This window comes from Papio anubis, chromosome 18 (genome assembly GCF_008728515.1).
Source record: "Papio anubis isolate 15944 chromosome 18, Panubis1.0, whole genome shotgun sequence".
Lineage (NCBI taxonomy): Eukaryota > Metazoa > Chordata > Mammalia > Primates > Cercopithecidae > Papio > Papio anubis.
In genome coordinates this window covers 21,610,499-21,634,309 of record NC_044993.1, presented here as the reverse complement: position 1 = coordinate 21,634,309, position 23,811 = coordinate 21,610,499, and the positions used below count along the sequence as shown (strand labels likewise).

The following is a 23,811-nucleotide window of genomic DNA, read 5'->3' as shown; positions in this document are numbered from 1 at the left end:
CCCAGCTACTTGGGAGGCTGAGGCGGGAGAATGGCGTGAACCCGGGGGGCGGAGCTTGCAGTGAGCCGAGATCGCGCCACTGCACTCCAGCCTGGGAGACACAGTGAGACTCCGTCTCAAAAAAAAAAAAAAAAAAAAAAAAAAAATGTTAGTGTTTCCTGATGGCGTGATAGATTTTGCTTTACCATACAACAAGCGGCCTATAACAACTTTATCACATTTACTTTTAGCCTTGGCTTCCAGGAACTTCATAGTCAAGCTCATTTACAGTAATTATAGTAATTTCTTCAACTCTAGACTTGGATTTACTTCCTATTGTGTTTTAAAATTTTTTCTATTTATTTTTTCTTGGCTTTATTTGTATCTATATTGTAAAATGCCTCATATCCTTTCTGAAAATAGTATATAAACCAATAAATAGAAAAGAGTACATTAATTTCTATGAAAAATTATCAAGAAATTGGGAAAGGCTCATATCCCAAATAATGTGAAAGAATTGGAGTAGTAGGATCTAAATTTACCTGTCTCCTCCATCATCTTCCATTTACTAGCGTGTGGAACAAGGGTAATAGTCATAATTTATGTCCCTTCCTCAGCCAGATCTGGCATATACTGTCTGTGTGTATTAGACCAGAAAGGACCAGGCTGCAGAAATACCACTTGACTAGTAACATACAGCTAGTCCTCCCCCTGCAACCCTACCACACACATACCTGAAACTTCTTGACCATTCTGTCTGCTCTGTACTGGTAGATTGTGGAACAGGAGTTCTGTAGGACCCAAGCATTATGTATATTGAAGAGAGGATTAAATAAGGGGCAACTAGGATGTTACTAAACCTAAGAAACCTTTTTTAGGTACTGTAGGTAACAGGGTAGCTAATGATGAATGAGCCTATTTACTCAGTAGCTAATTGTTAGGATAGACTAGTATCCTAGTAGCTTGTTGAATGTAACTATATTATTCAGTACAGTGGTTAAATATAATAATAGTTTGAGATAATGGTGGGTTTAAAATTCCCAGGTGACAGATAAGACCATGGTTCAAAATAATGTATGCATAAGTGAGCCTTAAGTATGTATTAAGTGTCTTTACTGTTCTCTTAAGGCAATAAGGTGTGGAAAAATTGGTAGATATTCCCTTGGTTTTGCCTACTAAGCCACAGGCTTGGTTATTTCAAGCCTAATCTCTTTTTTAAGACCATTACACTAACCCATAAGCCTACCGTACAAGATGCTTTAAATATAGGATGCCAGTATTTATTGCCTTAGCTATTTGCAGCTCCTCTGTTTTTTAACATTGGATTAATATCAATGTAGCAGTGCTACACCTTGATTTAAAATGGCTTGATGGCTCACGCCTGTAATCCCAGCACTTTGGGAGGCTGAGGTGGGCGGATCACAAGGTCAGAAGATCGAGACCATCCTGGACAACATGGTGAAACCCGTCTCTACTGAAAATACAAAAAAATTAGCTGGGCATGGTGGTGCGTGGCTGTAATCCCAGCTACTTGGGAGGCTGAGGCAGGAGAATCCCTTGAACCTGGGAGGCGGAGGTTGCAGTGAGCCGAGATGGCACCACTGCACTCCAGCCTGGCAACAGAGCAAGACTCCGTCTCAAAACATAAATACGTACTTTAAATAAATAAATAAATAAATGTAGTTTTAAAGATAATTTAATACTTATTTTCATTGCTACATAAGAGTTTTTTTCTTGTTTTGTTTTGCTTGCTTTTTTGTTTTTTATATTTAAGAGTTTTCAGATGTACTTTCTAGTACTGTTATTTCACATCTATTAGAAACTTAGCTTACTGCTAGAATGCCTTTGCTCAATACTTAATAACACAGATGATCTCTGCTATTTCCCTTGAAGACCCATGTTGACATGTTAGCATGAATAATCACTAATTTGATGTAACTTGATCAATACTGCTTTGAGCTACAGTGCAGTTGTTCAATATCAGTTATATAATTTGTTATCTATAAATGGCAAATGCTTTTTTAGTTTTCAAAATTGCTGCATTTAAAAAATGTCTTCTGTGTCTTTCTGAAGATGAAAAATTTGGAGTGGTTTAATTCCTTTTGGGATTCTTCTTCTGCTTTACTGGTTGTCTTTTTTTTTTTGTTTTGTGGAGATGGAGTCTTGCTCTGTCGCCCAGGCTGGAGAGCAATGGCATGATCTCGGCTCACTGCACCTCTGCCTCCTGGGCTCAAGCAATTTTCCTGCCTCAGCCTCCCAAGTAGCTGGGACTACAGGCACACGCCACCATGCCTGGCTAATTTTTGTATTTTAGTAGAGACAGGGTTTCACCATGTTGGTCAGGCTGGTCTTGAACTTATGACCTGAAGTAATCTGCCCACCTCAGCCTCCCAAAGTTCTGGGATTACAGGTATGAGCCAGTGCACCTGGCCGGTTCTTGTCTTGGTATCCTAGTTCTGTAATATATTGTCCTTCAAAGTGACTTCTGCAACCTCTGTGCATTGGGGTTGGAACTGTTGATAGATCCAATAAGAGGACAGATAACAAGGAATGCCTTGTTAGCAAGGTTAACTAGTATATTTGATCATAATTAGTTATCCGTTTGCTTTATTCTTCCAATATGTGAGTAACAAAGGTATTTGTAGCTTCTGTTGTTTCCTGCCACAATAGTGTGTTAAACAGTCATACTTAATAATAAAGTTAGCAGATGATGAAATGTTATACCTTAAATGCAGAACCTTCATCTTATATGTGCATTCCTTAAAAATTCAAGAATTTTAGCCTGATGGATTGTTTTTATTAATAAATACATCACTATAAAAGTCTAAATATGCTGTTAATGAATTATTTGTTGTTCTGACCTAGTTACATGTATAGAATTAAAGAGTCTTTACTTTATTTCAACTGTTTAGTTCTAACACTCCGAAAATTTAATGGCTTATAGTAATCACTCTGTTATTTTGCATGATTCGTTGGGTTGACTGAGCTCAGCTGGTCCATTCACATGGTGTCAGCTGGGGTCACTTAAGTACCTGGATTCAGGGGGAACTCAGCTGGGGTTGAACATCCAAAATGGCTAGGGTGGCTGGAGTGGTTAGGGATTGTCTGGGCCTTTCTCTGCACCATGCTAGTTGGACTTCTTACTCAGGACTCCAAGATAGCAAAAGTGGAAGTTACCAGCGTTCTTCAGTGCTAGGCTCATAACTTGCATACTGTCACTTGGCCACACTCCATTTGTCAAAGCAAGTCATAGGCCAATTCTCAAGGAGAGCAGGCATAGATACTGTACGTCTTAATGGCAGGAGGATAGGCATGCAAGTACAGGAATGAAGAGAAATTACTAACCTTTGCAGACAATCTACTATACTTAGTTTTGCACTTTTATCATACAAAAATATTTTTAATGCCTAAACTTCAGTTTAGCAGAGAATAGCAATCATACATATCTTTCTGTTTTGACCTAATTTTGGGTAGTTTTTTTCTGACAAATTAACAATTTCTGTGTAGTTGAGTTGTTTATAACCACAGTTATCAATAAACAAATTAAATTTTTATATTTTTCTCTTTAGTATTGATTGTGCAGGTATTTTGAAACTCCGCAATTCAGATATAGAACTTCGAAAAGGAGAAACTGATATTGGCAGAAAGAATACTAGAGTACGACTTGTGTTTCGTGTACACATCCCACAGCCCAATGGAAAAGTCCTTTCTCTGCAGATAGCCTCTATACCCGTTGAGTGCTGTAAGTGAGCTTTTGATGATGTTTTAAGATCTTATTTATAATAACTTATTTTCTGTTTTACTTATAATGTAATGTATGTGTCTGAAGTGTAGGCTGAGGCATACAGTCTGGGTTGCTGGTTTGATTTTCTCATGTGGAAATGAGCTAACATGTTTGGGTGGAAAAGTACTGATCTTGGAATTAGAAAATGGTTTCTCATGATAGTTTGACTATGTAGCTCTGTAAACTATAGACAAACTCTATTGGCCACAGTTTTCTTATCTGTAAATGAGAATGGGGGCTTGATGCCATCTAAGGACCAAATAATGAAGCTATGATTCAGATGCTTTAAGTATCACTTGATCATCTTCATTTCATTAAAATGTCAGCCTTCATGCTAGGAGGTGCTTAACCTCTGTAAGCTGACACTTTAGCTGTATAAGACTTAACAGAGCTTTTGTTCAAATTATTTACAACATCCGATTGAGATAGTGAATGTTTTTTCCTGACATATACAAAAGCCAGATATAAGAAAAGACCCTGGAACCTGACGTGTACTCAATCCTGGGGCACTGTGGACCTTGGGCAGGTTAGCTGGTATGACTTGAAATATTGAGACTAGTACTTAGATCTTTAGGACATAATTTAGATGATTCTGATTCCATGTTTTATTTGCATAGGAGGAAACAGGCACAAGTATCTCTAGTACCCATTCAAGGTTATTTGCTTTTTGGTGATAGAGCTGTCCTGCCTAGAAAACAGGTTTTCTTATACTCTTTTGGTTATATAATAATGCTTTATTTCTGTTAACCATATGTATTTTTTTTTTTTTTTTTTGAGACGGAGTTTTGCTCTTCTCACCCTGATTGGAGTGCAGTGGTGTGATCTTGGCTCACTGCAACCTCCACCTCCTAGGTTCAAGCAATTCTCCTGCCTCAGCCTCCCAAGTAGCTGGGATTACAAGCACCCACCACCACATCTGGCTAAGTTTTTGTATTTTTAGTAGAGACAGAGTTTCGTCATGTTGGCCAGGCTGGTCTGGAAATCCTGACCTCGGGTGATCCACCTGCCTCGGCCTCCCAATGTGCAGGGATTACAGGCGTGAGCCACCGCGCTTGGCCAAACACATGTATTCTTTTTTTGGGGTGAGGGGGTTGGGTGTTTTTCGAGATGGAGTCTCACTCTCTTGCCTAGCCTGGAATGTGGTGGTGCAATCTCAGCTCACTGCATCCTCCACCTCCAGGGTTCAAGCGTTTCTCCCGCCTCAGCCTCCTGAGTAGCTGAGACTACAGGGGCATGCCACCATACCCGGCAAATTTTTGTGTTTTTAGTAGAGATGGGGTTTCACCATGTTGGCCAGGCTGGTCTTGAGCTTATGACCTGAAGTAATCTGCCCACCTCAGCCTCCCAAAGTTCTGGGATTACAGGTATGAGCCACTGCACCCAGCTTGTATTCTTTTATTATTATTATTATTATTATTATTATTATTATTTTAGACAGAGCCTCACTCTTTCAACCAGGCTTGAGTGCAATGGCACAATCTCGGCTCACTGCAACTTCTACCTCCCGTGTTCAAGCGATTCTCCTGCCTCAGTCTCCTGAGTGTTGAGATTACAGGCGTGTGCCACCACGCTCAGCTAATTTTTGTATTTTTAGTAGAGATGGGGTTTCACCATATTGGCCAGGCTGGTCTTGAACTCCTGACTTCGTGATTTGCCCACCTTGCCCTCCCAAAGTGCTGAGATTACAGGCGTGAGCCACCGGACCTAGCCCTGTATTCTTAATTTGGGGCCACATCTGCTATAAAATCTTTCATGCCTTCTTTTGCTGTTTGCTGAATTGGAGTGATACTTTATCATTTGCCAGTTGACGGTGGGAATCACTGAGTAAATCTGTGGTGAATTAGCTGTAGAACTAATTTTTGTATTTTTAAAATTAAAAAAAAAGTATTCTTTGTATAGATAGGGTCTCACTGCGTTTCTCAAACTGGTCTTGAAATCCTGAGCACAAGTCATCCTCCCATCTCAGCCTCCCAAATTTCTGGGATTATAGGCATGAGCTACCACTTTCAGCCTATATTAACTTTTTAATGGCTAATATAGGTATATGCTACAAAATTCAAAAATATAGAGTACAAGATAAATTTCCAAGTCAACCAGTTCTCTTTCTTAGAAACAGCTACCATTGCCAGCTTCTTAATTATCCTGCCAGAGTGTTCTATGCCCATGTAAGCATAGATCACTCTATTTTTAAAGCAAAGTTATTCATTCATTTATTTGAGACAGGGTCTCACTCTTTTGCCCAGGCTGGAGTGCAATGGCATGATCTCGGTTCACTGCAGCCTTTGCCTCCCAGGCTCAAGCAGTCCTCCCACCTCAGCCTCCCAAGTAGCTGGGACTACAGGCACAAGCCACCACAACTGACTAAGTTTTGCACTTTTCCCCATGTTGCCCAGGTTGATCTTGAACTCCTGGACTTAAGTAATCTGCCCACCTTGGCCTTTCAAAGTGCTGGGATTACAGGTATGAGCCACTATGCCGGGCTGGCAAAGTAATATAAATTAAGTTCATAGAGTAGTTTGAGTGTTTAAGATGAAGTTACGCTAAAACGATTCTTTTCTTTTTTTTTCTTTTTTTAAAAATAAAATTGGCCAGTTGCTGTGGCTCATGACTGTAGTCCCAGTACTTTGGGAGGCCAAGGTGGGTGGATCACCTGAGGTCAGGAGTTCGAGACCAGCCTGGCCAACATGGTGAAACCCCATCTCTACTAAAAATACAAAAATTAGCTGGGCGTGGTGGCACATGCCTGTAATCCCAGCTACTCCAGAGGCTGAGAGAGGAGAATCACTTGAACCCGGGAGGCGGAGGTTGCAGTGAGCCGAGATCACGCCATTGCACTACAGATTGGGCAACAAGAGGGAAACTCCATCTCAAAAAACAAGAAAGGAAATGGATGGAGTGGGGAGAAAAGTGGGATGTAGAGAAATTCTAGGAGCACCACTCACTCCAGCCTGGGCGACAGAGTGAGACTCCATCTCAAAAATAAATAATAAAAAATAAAAATAAAATTAGCATGTGATTATTGAGAATATAGAAAATGCAAAATGGGGCTGGGCATGGTGTGACGCCTGTAATCCCAGCACTTTGGGAGGCCAAGTTGGGCAGATCACGAGGTCAAGAGATCAAGACCATCCTGGCCAACACGGTGAAACCCCATCTCTACTAAAAATGCAAAAATTAAATGGGCGTGGTGACATGTGCCTGTAGTCCCAGCTACTTGGGAGGCTGAGGCAGAGGAATCGCTTGAATCTGGGAGGCAGAGGTTGCTATGAGCTGAGATCATGCCATTGTACTCCACCCTGGCAACAGAATGAGATTCCGTCTCAAAAAAAAAAAAAAAAGAGAAAACTCAAAATGGTACAAAGAATAGTATAATATCAAATAATTTTGTAATATTACTATTTATATATAGTCAATATTAACCTTTTCTGGCTCTTTTTTTTTTTTTTTGAGATGGAGTCTCCCTGTGTGATCCAGGTTGGAGTGCAGTGGCGCAATCTCAGCTGACTGCAACCTCTGCCTCCCAGGTTTAAGTAATTCTTGTGCCTCAGCCTCCCAAGTAGCTGGGATTACCGGCCACCACACACAGCTGATTTTTGTATTTTTAGTAGAGATGGGGTTTTACCATGTTGGTCACGCTGGTCTTGAACTCCTGACTTCAAGTAATCTGCCCACCTCAGCCTTCCAAAAGGTTGGGATTACAGGCGTAATCCCACTAGGCCCAGCCTGGATTTTCTTTTATTGTATTTGTATGTCTTTTTATAAATACACATACACACACAATGTTTTTTAATTGGCCTTATCTGATACAGTTTTATATCTTGTTTTGCAGTTTTCACTTATACTATCATAGACATTTTCTTCTGTTATTAAATATTAAGTATTATTTAAATGTTATTAAATAATAAATACCCTTCAAAAATATCTTCACCACACGAGTAGTTTTTTGGCGTGTTTATGCCATCTGTTGAACAGATTTTTATTTTCTTTTGAGATGGAGATTTGCTCTGTCACCCAGGCTAGAGTACCGTGGCACAATCTCAGCTCACTGCAGCCTCCGCCTCGTGGGTTCAAACAATTCACCCTGCCTCAACCTTCCGAGTAGCTGTGATTGCAGGTGCCTGCCACTACGCCTGGCTAATTTTTGTATTTTTCAGTAGAGATGGGGTTTCACCATGTTGGCCAGGTTGGTCTTGAACTCCTGACCTCAGATGATCTGCCGGCCTTGGCCTCCTAAAGTGCTGGGATTACAGGTGTGAGCCAACACACCCAGCCTGAACACACTTTTGCTGTTACTTAGAATGTACCTGTAATCAGTGTTTGTTTTCAGGCCCCTTCTCCATGACCTATTTAGAACAGTAGAAACATGAGTATTTTCTTTTTTTTTTTTTTTTTTTTTGAGACAGAGTCTTGCTCTGTCGCCCAGGCTGGAGTGCAGTGGCCGGATCTCGGCTCACTGCAAGCTCCGCCTCCCGGATTTACGCCATTCTCCTGCCTCAGCCTCCTGAGTAGCTGGGACTACAGACGCCCGCCACCTCGCCCGGCTAGTTTTTTGTATTTTTTAGTAGAGACGGGGTTTCACTGTGTTAGCCAGGATGGTATCGATCTCCTGACCTCGTGATCCGCCCGTCTCGGCCTCCCAAAGTGCTGGGATTACAGGCTTGAGCCACTGCGCCCGGCCGAAACATGAGTATTTTCTGAGATCTAGGTTAGTGCTTGGTACATCCCAAGTAATAGTTAATCCTAAATCCCATACCTATCTTTTTTTTCTTTTCTTTTTTTTTTTCTAGAGACAGAGTCTCACTCTGTTGCCCAGGCTGGAGTGCAATGGCATGATCTTGGCTTGCTACAATCTCTGCCTTCCAGGTTCAAGAGATTCTCCTGCCTCAGCCTCCCAAATAGCTGGGATTACAGGCATGCACCACCGCGCCCGACTAATTGTTTTATTTTTAAGTAAAGATGGGGTTTCACCATATTGGCCAGACTGGTCTCAAACTCCTGACCTCAGGTGATCCACTTGCCTCTGCCTTCCAAAGTGCTGGGATTACAGGCATGAGCCACTGCGCCTGGCTGCATACACATCTTTTTCTTTTCTTTTCTTTTCTTTTTTTTTTTTTGAGATGGAGTCTCACTCTTTCGCCCAGGGGTGGAGTGCAGTGGCGTGATCTCTTGGCTCACTGCAACCTCCGCCTCCGGGGTTCAAGCGATTCTTCTGCTTCAGCCTCCAGAGTAGCTGGGATTACAGGCACGCACCACCACGCCCGGCTAATTTTTGTATTTTTAGTAGAGACGGGTTTTCACCGTGTTGGTCAGACTGGTCACGAACTCCTGACCTGGTGATCTGCCCGCCTCAGCCTCCCAAAGTGCTGGGATTACAGGCGTGAGCCACCACGCCAGGTCTGCATAGGCATCTTCTATGAAATAATTGATTACAATACTCTCTTTGAATGGGGCTGGGGTCCCAATTTATGTACTTTTGTGACTAGGTATTAAGTAGTTGAGAGCTGTTGTGACCTGGGAATGGATGATTTCCTAACGGCATTGATTTTTAAATGTCCTTAAAATACTCTGCTAGCCAAACAAAACACAGCTGATCTTCAAACCCACCAGTTTTCCCACCCACATACTAGGAATAAAAGTGGACCTGTTTTCCAAATGTGAAGAGATATAATCAACACTTTTAAATTTTGTTTTAATTCAGAGAGAAACCTAGGTATCTAGGTAGTTGGCAAGGAGAAACCATTAGAGGCCAGGTGTGCCAACTCACACCTGTAATCCCAACTCTTTGGGAGGCATAGGCAGGAGTACTGCTTATGTCCAGAAGGACAGCTTGAGCCCAGGAGTTTAGCCAGCCTGAGTAACATAATAAGACCCTGTCTCTACAAAAAAAAATTTTTTTTAGTTGTGTATGGTAATGCATTCCTGTAGTCCCAGCTCCTAGGGAGGGTGAAATCTGAGGATCACTTGAGCACAAAAGATTGAGGTGGCAGAGCTGTGATCATGCCACTGCACTTCATCCTGGGTGACAGCGGATGACCCTTTCTGAAATCTAACAAACAAAAACAACCGTTAGAGAACCTACACAATGAAAATAAGTATAATCTACAATTTGAAACTCAAGCAATTAAAAGAAAGAAATGGGCCGGGCGCGGTGGCTCAAGCCTGTAATCCCAGCACTTTGGGAGGCTGAGACGGGCGGATCACGAGGTCAGGAGATCGAGACCATCCTGGCTAACACGGTGAAACCCCGTCTCTACTAAAAAATACAAAAAAACTAGCAGGGCGAGGTGGCAGGCGCCTGTAGTCCCAGCTACTCGGGAGGCTGAGGCAGGAGAATGGCGTAAACCCGGGAGGCGGAGCTTGCAGTGAACTGCGATCTGGCCACTGCACTCCAGCCTGGACGACAGAGCGAGACTGTCTCAAAAAAAAAAAAAAAAAGAAAGAAAGAAATGCCAGAAATAGGATCTCCAGAAAATGTAGCAACTTGGAACCAGTCATTATCAGAGAAAGGTGGCACCATAAATGCTGTTTATAAAAGTTGATAATGTAAATAGCTGGACACAGTGGCTCACACCTGTAATCCCAGCACTTTGGGAGGCCAACATGGGAGGATCACTTGAGCCCAGGAATTCGAGAACAGCTTGGACAACAAAGTGAGACCCTGTCTCTACAAAAATAAAAATTTAAAAATCGGCTAGGCATGATGGCACATGCTTGTAGTCCCGGCTACTTGGGAGGCTGAGGTGAGAGGATTACTTGAGCCCAGGAGTTTGATGCTTCGGTAAACTGTGATCATGCTACACTGGGCAATAAATAACCTGGGCAGCAGAGCAAGACTCTGTCTCTAAAAAAATAAAAATACAGGCTGGGCGCAGTGGCTCACACCTATAATCCCAGCACTTTGGGAGGCTGAGGTGGGCAGATCACCTGAGGCCAGGAGTTTGAGACCAGCCTGACCAACATGGTGAAACCCCGTCTCTACTAAAAATACAAAAATTAGCTGGGCATGGTGGCACGTGCCTGTTATGCCAGCTACTCAGGAGACTGAGGCAGGAGATTCGCTTGAACTCCGGAGGCGGAGGTTGCCATGAGCTGAGATTGCGCCACTGCACTCCAGCCTGGGCGAGAGAGCGAGACTCCGTCTCAAAAAATAAATAAATAAAATTTAAAAAATGAATTTAAAAAGAAAGGCTTACTTGGTGTTTGTCCGCTAGTAGTTCCCTAGAACTTGTCTTCTCTTCATTGAATGCAATATAATTTTACATCTTTGAACTTAACATACTTTTTATAATTAGATTTATAGATTTTAATGGATAGTTGTTGCATGGAAGAAACATATTAAACATTTAAGCAAAAAAGAGAAAAGCAGATGAGGTAAATGTGTTGGAGTCAGTATGAAGTTGAAGATATTAATGAAGTTTTATTAGTTTCTTTATAGTTGTAGTCTAAGAAAATAATTGGCTGGGTGTGGTGGCTCAGGCCTATAATGCCAGCACTTTGGGAGGCCAAGGCAGGAGGACTATTTGAAACCAGGAGTTTGAGACCAGGCTGGGCAACAAAGTGAGACCATGTTGCTGTTTAAAAAAAAAAAAAATTGGCTGGGCACAGTGGCGTGCATCTGTAATCCTAGCTACTTGGGAGGCTGAGATGGGAGCATCACTGGAGCCCAGGAATTGGAGGCTGCAGGGAGCTATGATCACGTCACTGTGCTCCAGTTTGGGCAACAGAGTGAGACCCTGTCTTAAATAAATAAATGTGCTTAGAAATCACATTAATATATCTATTTTGTTTTATAAACAACTTAGTTCTTTTAGTGTGTTGTGTTACCATTGTCTTGAATTTTAAAAGTCTGAATGAATTAATCCCAAAATTTGCTTCTCTTTATTTTCTTTTTGTAGCTTGAGTTTGTCATTTGTGTATGAAAGATTTTTAACTAATATTTTGTTTTTTCTCAACTCTTTAAAAAAATTCAAAACAGCCCAGCGGTCTGCTCAAGAACTTCCTCATATTGAGAAGTACAGTATCAACAGTTGTTCTGTAAATGGAGGTCATGAAATGATTGTGACTGGATCTAATTTTCTTCCAGAATCCAAAATCATTTTTCTTGAAAAAGGACAAGGTAAGTAATATATGAGTTGATTGACTTCAAACTAAGGGGCAAAGGGTAAAATAAATTATTTAGATGTTTCAGTAACAAAAATTACAAAGTAGTTTTCATAAAGCTATGGGTGTCATTTTGCACTAGAGTCTATTTTAAACCAAATATTTATTAAATTTTCATATAAATGTTAAATTATCTTTAAGGAGCTGGGCATAGTGGCACATGCCTATAGTTCCAGCTACTCAGGCTGAGGCAGGAGGATCACTTGAGCCCAGAAGTTCTAGGTTACAGTGAGCTCTGATTGTGCCACTTCACTCCTCAGCCTGGGCAACAAAGTGAAACCTTGTTTCTAAATAATAATATAATAATAGTAATTTAAGATGTCTGAAAAGTAGAATTCCCCCAGCAACTCTACTCCAAGGTATATACTTGAAAGGGTTAGAAATACATGTCCATACATGAACTTACAGACAAGTATTTATAGCAACTTTATTTATAATTGCCAAAAAAAATGTAAACAACCTAAATGCTCACCAACTGATAAATGGGTAAACAAAATGTGATATATCCATACAGTGGAATATTATTTAGTCATAAAAATTAATGAAGTACTCATACATGCTACAGCATGGATAAACCCTGAAAATAGGCTCAGAGAAGGAAGCTAGCACAAAAGGACACATAGTATATGACCCCATTTATATCAAATGTCCAGTATAGGCAATCCAGAAACCAAAAGTAGATTACTGGTTACCAGTGGTTGGAGGAAGTTGTTAGTGGTGAGTGACTGCTGATGGGAACTGGGTTTCCTTTTGGAGTGATGGAAATGTTCTGGAATTAGTGGTGATGATTGTACTGCTCTGTGAATATCCCCCAACCCTCTGAGTTGTATACTTTAAAAGGATAGATTTTGTAGTGTTTGAATTATACCTCAATTATTGTTAAAGTAGAAGAATTCAATATTTATCAGGGTGTTTGATTTTTTCTTTTTTTTTTTTGAGAGGGAGTCTTGCTCTGTTTCCCAGGCTTGCAGTGCAGTGGCACGATCTCGGCTCACCGCAAGCTCCGCCTCCTGGGTTCACGCCATTCTCCTGCTTCAGCCTCCCAAGTAGCTGGGACTACAGGTGCCCACCACCACGCCCGGCCAATTTTTTGTATTTTTAGTAGAGACGGGGTTTCACCGTGTTAGCCAGGCTGGTCTCAATGTCCTGACCTCGTGATCCGCCCATCTTGGCCTCCCAAAGTGCTGGGATTACAGGCGTGAGCCACCGTGCCCGGCCTTGATTTTATTCTTTCTTGTGCATATTTAAAACACTTTTACGTCAGTTATTTCCTCTCAGTTTTAAAACATTTAGAGCTTATGAAAGACTTTTTTTTTTGAGACAGTGACTTGTTCTGTCACCTAGGCTGGAATGCAATGGCACAATCTTGGCTGACTGCAACCTCCGCCTCCTAGGTTAAAGCGATTCTCCTGCCTCAGCCTCCCGAGTAGCTGGGATTACAGGCATGTGCCACCACACCTGGCTAATTTTTGTATTTTTGGTAGACATGGGGTTTTGCCATGTTGACCAGCCTGGTTCTTGAACTCTTGACCTCGAGTGATCTGCCCACACCCTCCCAAAGTGCTAAGATCTACGTGCCAGTCATGAAACACTATTTTTATAAGAGTAATATATAACAAATACTTAAACCTACTGCCAAGTTTAAGAAATACATTTACCTTTGAAGGCCTCTGGGTCCCCCTTCTCAAATGGAACCGCCACCCGAATCGACCCTTGCTTTTCTTTTTTTTGAAATGGAGCCTCACTCTGTCACCCAGGCTGGAGTGCAGTGGGACTTTCTCAGCTCACTGCAGCCTCCATCTCCCACGTTCAAGCGATTCTCCTGCCTCAGCCTCCCGAGTAGCTGGGATTACAGGTGCCCAAAAAGTGGAAACAACGTAAATGCTCACATCTTTTTTTTTTTCCCCTGTTTTTGGGCTTTGTACAATATTGCCTGTATTCTTGAAAAATTGTATTTTCAGAGGTCTTAATGTTTTAAGACTGATCCATGTAACTGAAGACCTTTCACTACTATAAAGTTTTTCATTGTATGAATGTACCACAGTTTATTATCGTTTCTCTTACTGGATATTTGGATATTGTCCAGTTTTTGACACTGCTGTACCTGGTAAACATAGGCAAGAATATTAAAATTCTTAAATTTTGTTAATCCAGTAGGGGTGAAATGGTATCTTGAAGTTTGGGTTTGAATTTCCCTGATAGCTATTGAGGTTGTTATGGACCATTCATATTCATTTGCTGTGCAATAACTGTGTCCTTGCCTATTTTCTCCATTGGATCATTTTTCATTTTCTTAGTGACTTAAGGAATTCTTTATATATTCTGGATAGCAGAGTGAATTGGGGGAAGTGCCTCATCTTTTCCCATTCCTTAACAGCATTTGTGTTGGGTACTCTCATATTCCCTTGCACATGTGACAGAGCTCACCTCCAAAACCTTCTGGACAGGGAACTGTCTTTGTGGGGAGCCATTAACTTGTGATATATTTCTATTCGTGGTTGCAGGACTAGTCAGATTTGTTTCTTCCTTAGTTTGTTCTGGTCGTGTATATCTTTCTTTCTTTTCTTTCTTAATTTTGATACAGAGTTTCACTCATGTTTCCCAGGCTGCAGTGCCGTGGTGCAGTCTTGGCTCACTGCAACCTCTGCCTCCCAGGTTCAAGTGATTCTCCTGCCTCTGTCTGCCAAGTAGCTGGGATTACAGGTGCCCGCTACCATGCCCATCTAACTTTTGTATTTTTTTAGTGGAGATGGGGTTTCACCATGTTGGCCAGGTTGGTCTCGAACTCCTGATCTCAGGTGATGCGCCCATCTTGGCCTCCCAAAGTGCTCAGATTACAGGTGTGAGCCTTTGTGCCCGCCTGGTCATATATATTTTTCTAGGACTTTATTCCTTTCCCCTACGTTTTCAAATCTGTTGACATTAATTAGCTCACAGTATTCTCTTTTTGCATCTGGAGTTATATCCCCCATTCTTTTATTCCTGCTGTTTATTTATGCCATTTCTGGATTTTCAGCCAGTCTTTCCATAGTTCTTGGCTTTATCAAACCTTTCAGTGTGCCTTTCTGTTTCACTGATTTCTGTATTTAACTTCTTTTCACTTTTTTTTTGTTTATTATTTTTTTTCTTAATTAAAATTTTAATATCAGTTTTCATTCTTTTATCTTTTTAAAACTTAAGTATTAAAGGCTATACTGTGCCCCCATCACCTCTCTTTTATAATTTCTCTATCTTTTTTTACTGGATCGTTCTTTTTGGAGTTTAATTATGTTTCTGTCTTCTCATCCTAAACATTCCCTTTCTCTTAAATCTGTCATCCTCTTAAGCTTTTGTTTCATTTCTCTATCGCTTAGCATCCACCCTCTCAAAAAAGTAGTGTCATTTGCTTTCATTTCCTTACCTGCTACTCTTTAATCTTTTGTCTTTCACTTCATTGAAATCATAATCACCTAAAAATTTGACAGACAGCTACTTCCTCTCCTTCTTAACACTTTTCCCCCTTGACTTTGTTGTTATCTGGTTCTCACACATCTTTATTCTTGTTCGTCTTTTTATGTGAATTTTTCTGGCTCTTAAATATAGATATTTTCTAAGGTTTTATATTCATTTTTCTTCTCATTATCTTTCTTCTTTTTGATAAATTTTATTAGCTCCCAAATCTCTCTCTGTAGCAACATGTTTCTCTTAAATTTTAACCTGAAATTTAAAGTACCCACTAGATATTGCTTTATAAATGTCTCACTGAGACTTAAAATATGAAAACATACCTGACTTCACAAACTAGTTTATCTCTCTGGGTTTCTTAACTTGATTAATAATAGGATCTTCTCTTTGAGCTGGAAAGTATGTGGCTGTCTTCTTCTCCTTTAAAATTCACTTCCCTTCAACCCTGACCCATACCCTGCCTGTCTTCAAAAAACATCAGTTCTGTTTCATCATTTATTAATTCATCAATTATTAGTGAAGCATTGCTATGTGATATAGACACTAGTCTAGGCATTGGGGATATAATGTTGAATACAACCTTCAGGTTGCGTGCTCTGATAGAGCTTACATTCTAGTGGGGAAGCACTTATAAACAAATAAATGAACAAGATTATTCCAGGTAAAACTGTATGAAGTAAGAGGGTAGAGTGATAGAGACTGAATTGTGAACTGTTTATATCAAGTCATCAAGGAGTGTCTTTCTGTAGGTGTCACGTTTTACGTGAATAAGGAGCATGAGAAAGAGATGGTGTCTCAGAGCCATCCCTTCCTTTCCACTCTAAAAATTCATCTGTGCCTGAATACAATTAATAGGTATTATTGAATTCATTTATTTGACCCAGAGCTTCACATTTAAGAAATTTTGATTGAAGTTGAATCATGTTAAATGGTGACAGTTACTGGCTTTAGAGGAGATTGCAGTTGTAAACATGTAACTCCCATTTTAAAAGCACCTTCAGCAATCCCCTTCATTTTCTAGGCTCCTTATTATGGCATTCAGGCCGTAATCTGCTGCCAGTCTTTCCAACCCTCTTTCTTACTGCTCCTTGCCTCATACTTTATACAACATCACAGCTACTTGTAAATCTCTGTATCTTAGGAGTTCTTGTCATCTTGTCTTTGCTCATGCTGTCTCTTCTGTCTATAATTTACCCTTTCCTCATATGAGTTCTGTCTCATGTTAAGTCTCAGTTCAAGAGCTCTTCCAGGAAGCCTTCCTTGTCTCACTACCCCTCCCCAAGATTAGGTTAAAGACCCTGATCCCTGTGTTCTTGGTTTATCCAGAGTGTACCTTTATTAATTATTGTACCCAACACATTTTATTATAATGAACTGTTTGCATTTGCCTTTCATCCACAGGCTGAAGGCAGAGCATCCTGTCTCAGTTATGTCAGTAACACAAAGTGGCACATAAGGATCCAGCAAATGATTGCTGAACTGAGCTATAATTCTAAGTAGGTGTAGCACTTGCCTGTAGTATCTCTTGTGCAGCAGAAGTAGCCATTTTCTAATTACTGGACTGGAAAGTGATGGTTACAACCTGGAAAGCATTTGATGAAATCTCTCACGATAACTTCGCAGACCAGATGAAGAAGTGCTGCAAGCTGTGTGTGGCTTAGTCACTGAGTGAATGCCCATGACACACACACAAAAAAATGCTTTGGAATAATTGTACATCAGTTGGAGAGCTTTAATAGCAGATAAGGCTGTCTCCAAATGAGTAGTTCACTTGGGATTAAGAGACAGAAAATGTGTTGGCCAAATCTTCAGGTGACAGAAATCTGGAAAGCCTAGGAAACATTTTTTAGGACCATCAGTATCTAAAAAATATTTTGGCAAGTCAAGGGATCCAACAAAATGAAGTCTCCCTGCTGGGAGTAAGTAATGTTCCAAAGTGTTGGGAGAAAAAAAACAACTCAGCTGCATAAGTGCACAGTGTGGGAACATGGCAGTAGGAAATGTATAGACACTTGGTCATATACTTAGTGTGAGAGTCAGCATATGGTGCTCCCAAGAAAACTTCCCCCCCGCACCTCAAGAAAGCTTTCATTAACAAAGACACAGCATTTCCATGTACAGTGGTTAGAGCCTCAGTCATTCTGTACCACACTTGGTCATTTCTCACGTAGGCTATTCAGTCCTGGGCCTTGTGAATTTGGAGGAGCATATTTAACCAGAGACCATGAAGTCTAAAATATTATGTAAGGAATAGGCACAGAACTGGGGATGCTAGCCAGTAGGAGAGGAGACACAAGCAGATATAACAGCTTTTCAACATCTGAAATATAATCTCACAGAGAAGCAATCAAGATTTTATTTTGTGACAGCAAGGAATAATATTTAGACTAGTTGTTGGATACCATAAAGAGACATTTCATTTATCATGAGGAACTTTCTAGCAGCAATTATTATCCAAGATGGAAAGAGTTACCTGGTGAGGAAGTGAGTTTCCTATCATTTTAGTTACACAAGCAAAAGTTGGCCACCACTTGATGGGGGTGTTCTCAGAGGGCTTTTAAACATCACTTGGGTAGATGGTTAGAATGAACTCTGTGGGATCTGCTAACCTGGGCAGCCCATGATCTTTCTCCTTATTTTTTCCCCATTTGTATGCATTTACATTTTATTTTCATAATGGAAGTCTGGAAAAAAGATCCCCTTTGCTAATAAATTTGTGATACTACATGCATTAGATTTTGTCTGTATGCTTTCTGATATGAATTTCTTTTAACTATAAACTCTTTCTTTCAATAGATGGACGACCTCATTGGGAGGTAGAAGGGAAGATAATCAGGGAAAAATGTCAAGGGGTAAGAAATTCACCTTAATTCTTTTTTTTTTTTTTTGAGACGAAGTGTCACTTTATCGCCCAGGCTGGAGTGCAATGGCGCGATCTCAGCTCACTGCGAGCTCCGCCTCCCGGGTTCACGCCATTCTCCTGCCTCAGCCTCCCGAGTAGCTGGGACTACAGGCGCCTGCCACCTCGCCCTGCTAGTTTTTTTGTATTTTTTAGTAGAGACAGGGTTTCACCGTGTTAGCCAGGATGGTCTCGATCTCCTGACCTCGTGATCCGCCCGTCTCAGCCTCCCAAAGTGCTGGGATTACAAGCTTGAGCCACCGTGCCCGGCCCACCTTAATTCTTAAGAAATATTTAAGACACTGAATAGAAAATCGAATAATGCTGCTTTATGGTATGGATGACTCTTTTGTATATTGATTAATAAAAAAGTAAAATTAGGCCGGGCATGAGGCTCATGCCTATAATCCCAGCACTTCGGGAGGCTGAGGCAGGAGGATTATTTGAGCCCAGGAGTTCAAGACAAGCCTGAGCAACCCTGTGTCTACAAAAAATAAGCCATGTGTGGTGACATGCACCTGTAGTCCCGGCCACTTGGGAGGCTGACGTGGGAGGATCACCTGAGCCTGGGAGGTCGAGGCTGCAGTAAGCCATGATCATGCCACTGCACTCCAGCCTGGGTGACAGAGTGAGACCCTGTCTAAAAAAGTAAAATTTCTAGAGGTGATGTTCCCCTTCCCGAGTCCAAGTGATCTCATTGTTCAGTTCCCACCTATGAGTGAGAACATGGGGTGTTTGGTTTTCTGTTCTTGTGATAGTTTGCTAAGAATGATGGTTTCCAGCTGCAAAAACAATTTCTAGAGGTTTGGAAGTAAAATACTTACCTGGTATTAAAGCAAATTAAATTAAAGTTTAGAAAAGATAGCCAGTTAGTGTCTTGTTTTCTCCCTATTGCATACAGGGGAGAGAAACTAGAAATGAAAGACCATCAGAAGGTTCTTATTGAAATTATCATTAATTTCTCTGAACTCATTTAGGAATAAAAACAAATTCAATAAAGAACATATGTATAGGCCTTCATGGAGAAATAAAAAAGAGAAAGAACATATGTAGTAGGTAAAAGATAGGAGCAAGACAAGTCCTTAGGGAATTGTGTACTTAACACACTATTTCTAACCCTTCAGCTATTTAGTTAAGCCTTCTAGGATTCTACATTGAAAGTTTTGGTCTTGTTATTGTGGTTGGAATGGAGACAGAGTATTTTCTGGGCTAGGGAATACCACTTCCTACAGTGCTTTCCAAAGATCTGGAGCAATTTAGGTTGAGGATTGCATTTGGTTTGGGGCTAAAGATTTTCACCTTGGGTTTTGTAAAATTATTTTTGATGTAGATACACGTTTTGTTTAATGCTAGTTTAGAACATTTTGGATTATTTAATTTTTAAAATTTTTATTTATTTATTTTAGATGGAGTCTAGCTCTGTCATGCAGGCTGGAGTGCAGTGGTGCAGTCTCGGCTCACTGCAACCTCTGCCTCCCAAGTTCAAGCGATTCTGCTGCCTCAGACTCCTGAGTAGCTGGGACTACAGGCATGCAACATCATGCCCAGCTAATTTTTGTATTTTTAGTAGAGATGGGGTTTCAACATGTTGGCTAGGCTGGTCTCAGACTACTGACCTCAACTGATCTGCCCGCCTTAGCCTCCCAAAGTGCTGGGATTACAGGTGTGAGCTATTGTACCTGGCTCCAGTTTAGAACATTTTGAATGTAAAATTTAAGAAAAGAAATCTAAACTCGGGCCGGGTGCGGTGGCTCACGCCTGTAATCCCAGCACTTTGGGAGGCTGAGGCGGGCAGATCATGAGGTCAGCAGATGGAGACCATCCTGGCTAACATGGTGAAAACCTGTCTCTACTGAAAATACAAAAAATTAGTCGGGCAAGGTAGCAGGCGCCTGTAGTCCCAGCTGCTCGGGAGACTGAGGCAGGAGAATGGCATGAACCCGGGAGGCAGAGCTTGCAGTGAGCCGAGATCATGCCACCGCACTCCAGCCCGGGCAACAGAGCGAGACTCCATCTCAAAAAAAAAAAAAAAAAAAAAAAAACATAGTAACATGTAATATTCAGTAGAGCAAAACATCTTACTACGTAGTATGTAAGACTTTTTACTTCTGCTACAACCAGAAACCCAATTGGGTGAGTAAAAAGCAGTTTCTCTTTTATTGATTAAAGGTCTTAATCTCTTTCAAGACTGAAGTATCCCTATAGTAAATTTCCAGATGATGTATATGACTAGCTGATGTGCAGAATTATCTATGCTGGAGCCTTGTAGTTAAGACTCATGAGTTGTGATGTGTTTAACAGGTGCATTTCATTTTTAGTTCTGAGTGTAACACAATCTTGCTTTCCATCCTTAGGCTCACATTGTCCTTGAAGTTCCTCCATATCATAACCCAGCAGTTACAGCTGCAGTGCAGGTGCACTTTTATCTTTGCAATGGCAAGAGGAAAAAAAGCCAGTCTCAACGTTTTACTTACACACCAGGTACGAGGAGGAGTCATGATGGTTTACTATAGAGCTTTCTTTCCTAATGAATAAAAAGTTATTTAATGAATCCTATATTAGAATGTTTAAGGTAGAGTGCTTATAAACAATGAAAACACCAACAGATGCTCATTCTAAAGTTTTGTTGACTTTAAATATTATATGTGGTCTCAGTTGGTATTTTGTAATGATATAAGGAAATTAGAAGATGAATGATAGTTTTAAGGTCTTTTTTTCAGAATTTTTATCAAAAATTCCCAGCATTACAGAGGGGCAGGTGTTTGTGAGTATGTGTGTGTTCCTGGGTCATGAACTCCCCTTGTACCCTTAGCACCATAAAAAGGCAGTGTGGCCAGACACAGTGGCTCATGCCTGTAATCCCAGCACTTTGGGAGGCCGAGGCGGGAGGATCACCTGAGGTCGGGAGTTCAAGACCAGCCTGACCAATATGGAGAAACTGCCCCTTTACTAAAAATACAAAATTAGCCAGGCGTGGTGGTGCAAGCCTGTAATCCCAGCTACTCGGGAGACTGAGGCAGGAGAATTGCTTGAACCCGGGAGTGGAGGTTGCAGAGAGCCGAGACTGCATCATTGCACTCCAGCCTGGGAAACAAGAGCGAAACTCTGTCACACACACACACACACACACACACACAAAATGAGCTTTAACAGAAAGGTAACATGATCAGACTTGTGTTTCAAAAACCATTTTCCCCATATTTCTTTTCTTTATAAAGTGTCAAGAACCAGTTTAATCTTTTCTGAAATTAGTGACTGAGGAGTGAGATTTACATGAGGTAAGTCGAAGAAGGTGATTCAAACACCAAGAGTGTTTTGAATATACAGACAGAACATCAGTGACGATAAAGAATATCAGGTTTTGGGGAAAGATGAGAGGGGATAGGATTTAAAATGGGCCTTAGAGGGGAGAAGGAACAGAAGGGAAAATAAAAAAGATGGATTGAGATGGATGTAGATGAAGAAAGTTTGTAGATTTAGTAATGGAGAGTTTAAGGAGCTTCCATATGATAGCTTTAGGTTTTTTCCCACAAAAAATGACAGGAAGTATCCTATTGTGAGCAGAGGGAAGTTTGGGTGATTTCACAGGTGGACAATCATGGAGAATGTTTGAAATTGTTTTTGTAAAGAGAGAGAAAGTTCTCTACAGAAACCTGGTAGCATTCTAGACTTGATTGAAGGTTGATGTTGATCATCAATTTACAGATACTATTGTAATTAATCCTATAATTAGGGGTTTAGGTTTTTTTTTGTTTTTTTTTTTTTTGAGACGGAGTCTTACCCCTGTTGCTCTGGCTTGAGTGCAGTGGTGCAATCTTGGCTCACTGCAACCTCTGCCTCCCAGGTTCAAGTTCAAATGATTTTCCTGCCTCAGCCTCCCAAGTAGCTGGGATTACAGGCACCCTGGCTGATTTTTGTATTTTTAGTAGAGACGGGGTTTCACCATGTTGGCCAGGCTGGTCTTGAACTCCTGACCTCAGGCAATCCGCTTGCCTTGGCCTTCCAAAGTGCTGGGATTACAGGTGTGAGCCTCCGTGCCTGGCCCAGGGGTTTAATTTTCTTTTTCCTCCCTTTTTGTTTTTCATACCAGTTGGTAACAAGTTGACCTGCCATTTAACTTTCTTAAGTAGCACTCAAATTCTTCAGGGCAGGTGGCAAGGTATGCATCTCCTCCAGAATGGGGTATAGCAAACGTCCTGTCCAAAGAGGTTATTAAATACTGTTGAGATGAGGGATTGTAGACTCTAACCTGAATGAGAAGGAAGAGGGCTTTCCAGATTGCAATAAGAAAAGCAAAATCAGTCAAGCAGATTAGGGGGTTTGATTACTACCTCATAATGGTAGTAATTGAAAGGCAAACCAGGAGAGTTTGCTGCCTTTCAGCCCATGAATTGGGAGGACAATAAAAAGGCAGAATCCTAGAGGATATTAATTTGGGAATGGAAATCAGTAGAGCTCCGGAATGGAAAGAAAACATTCGATTGCACTATAACTCATCACTGCCCTTATGGTTGATAGATGACAAATCAGGTGGCATAAACTAACAGAAGAATAGGCACACAGGAATGTTTGTATAGTACTCATTCTGGTTGGTTACTGTCTTTCTCTGTAGCATTTAACTTTTTTCATTTTTTTCTAAAATGAAATTTTGAATAAAATTTTTCTAAAATGAAATTTTTAATGAAATTTTTACAAAAGCCAGTACATTACTGTAATTTTTTTTTTTAAAGATAGGTTTTTTTAAAAAACATTCAAATTCTCGGCTGGGCGCAGTGGCTCACGCCTGTAATCCCAACACTTTGGGAGGCCAAGGTGGGCGGATCATGAAGTCAGGAGATGGAGACCATCCTGGCTAACACAGTGAAACCCCGTCTCTACTAAAAATACAAAAAAATTAGCCAGGAATGGCGTCGTGCGCCTATAGTCCCAGCTGCTGGGGAGGCTGAGGCAGGAGAATGGTGTGAACCTGGTAGGCGGAGCTTGTAGTGAGCTGAGATCATGCCACTGCACTTCAGCCTGGGTAACAGGGCAAGACTGTCTCAAAAAAAAAAAAAAAAAAAAAAAAAATTCAAATTCTCTTCTCTTCTGAGACTATCATTCTGTCCTTCCAGATTCCTTTGATCCACATATAAACAAAATTTTTTAAAAATGGAAATGGGACCAGCCTGTATATGGTTTTGTAACTGAAGATTTTAATTTTTCTTCATCGACAGAGTTTTACAGAATTGTAATAACTTCTTAGTATTCTGTTGTATGACCTGATCTCTGTTATGTTAGTGTTATTTTGTTTATCTCATTAATTTGTATGAATTCTTTATTTAGAGATTCTAACCTTTTGTTTGTTTATGGCAAATAATTCCTTTTAAAATTTTACTTATACAGTTTTTAGATAGTCATATTGTTACGGGACCCTTGAGGTGTCACTTTGCCAGCCGGAAACCCCTGTGGCTAGTGGCACCTTTGCCCATGGCCCCTCTGGGCCCACTCGGCCTGGCAAGCTACATGTGGCTCGCGCTACCGACCTGGATCCCATGCCTGCCAAGGG

General features: G+C 40.9%; 1 protein-coding gene across 7 annotated transcripts in view; it reads left to right on the top strand.

The window, feature by feature from the left end:
• NFATC3 (nuclear factor of activated T cells 3) overlaps positions 1–23,811 on the top strand; it is a 156,007-nt gene that overhangs the window by 89,027 nt on the left and 43,169 nt on the right. For all 7 annotated transcript variants that reach the window (XR_001898413.3, XR_001898411.3, XM_017953705.2 and 4 more), the window contains exons 5-8: positions 3,549–3,721; positions 11,739–11,879; positions 18,164–18,219; positions 20,621–20,747. Coding sequence is in view for 5 of the 7 variants with exons in the window: in XM_017953705.2 (XP_017809194.2) it covers positions 3,549–3,721; positions 11,739–11,879; positions 18,164–18,219; positions 20,621–20,747 (497 nt within the window). In the remaining 2 variants the exon portion in view is untranslated. The remainder of the gene's footprint in view (positions 1–3,548; positions 3,722–11,738; positions 11,880–18,163; positions 18,220–20,620; positions 20,748–23,811) is intronic.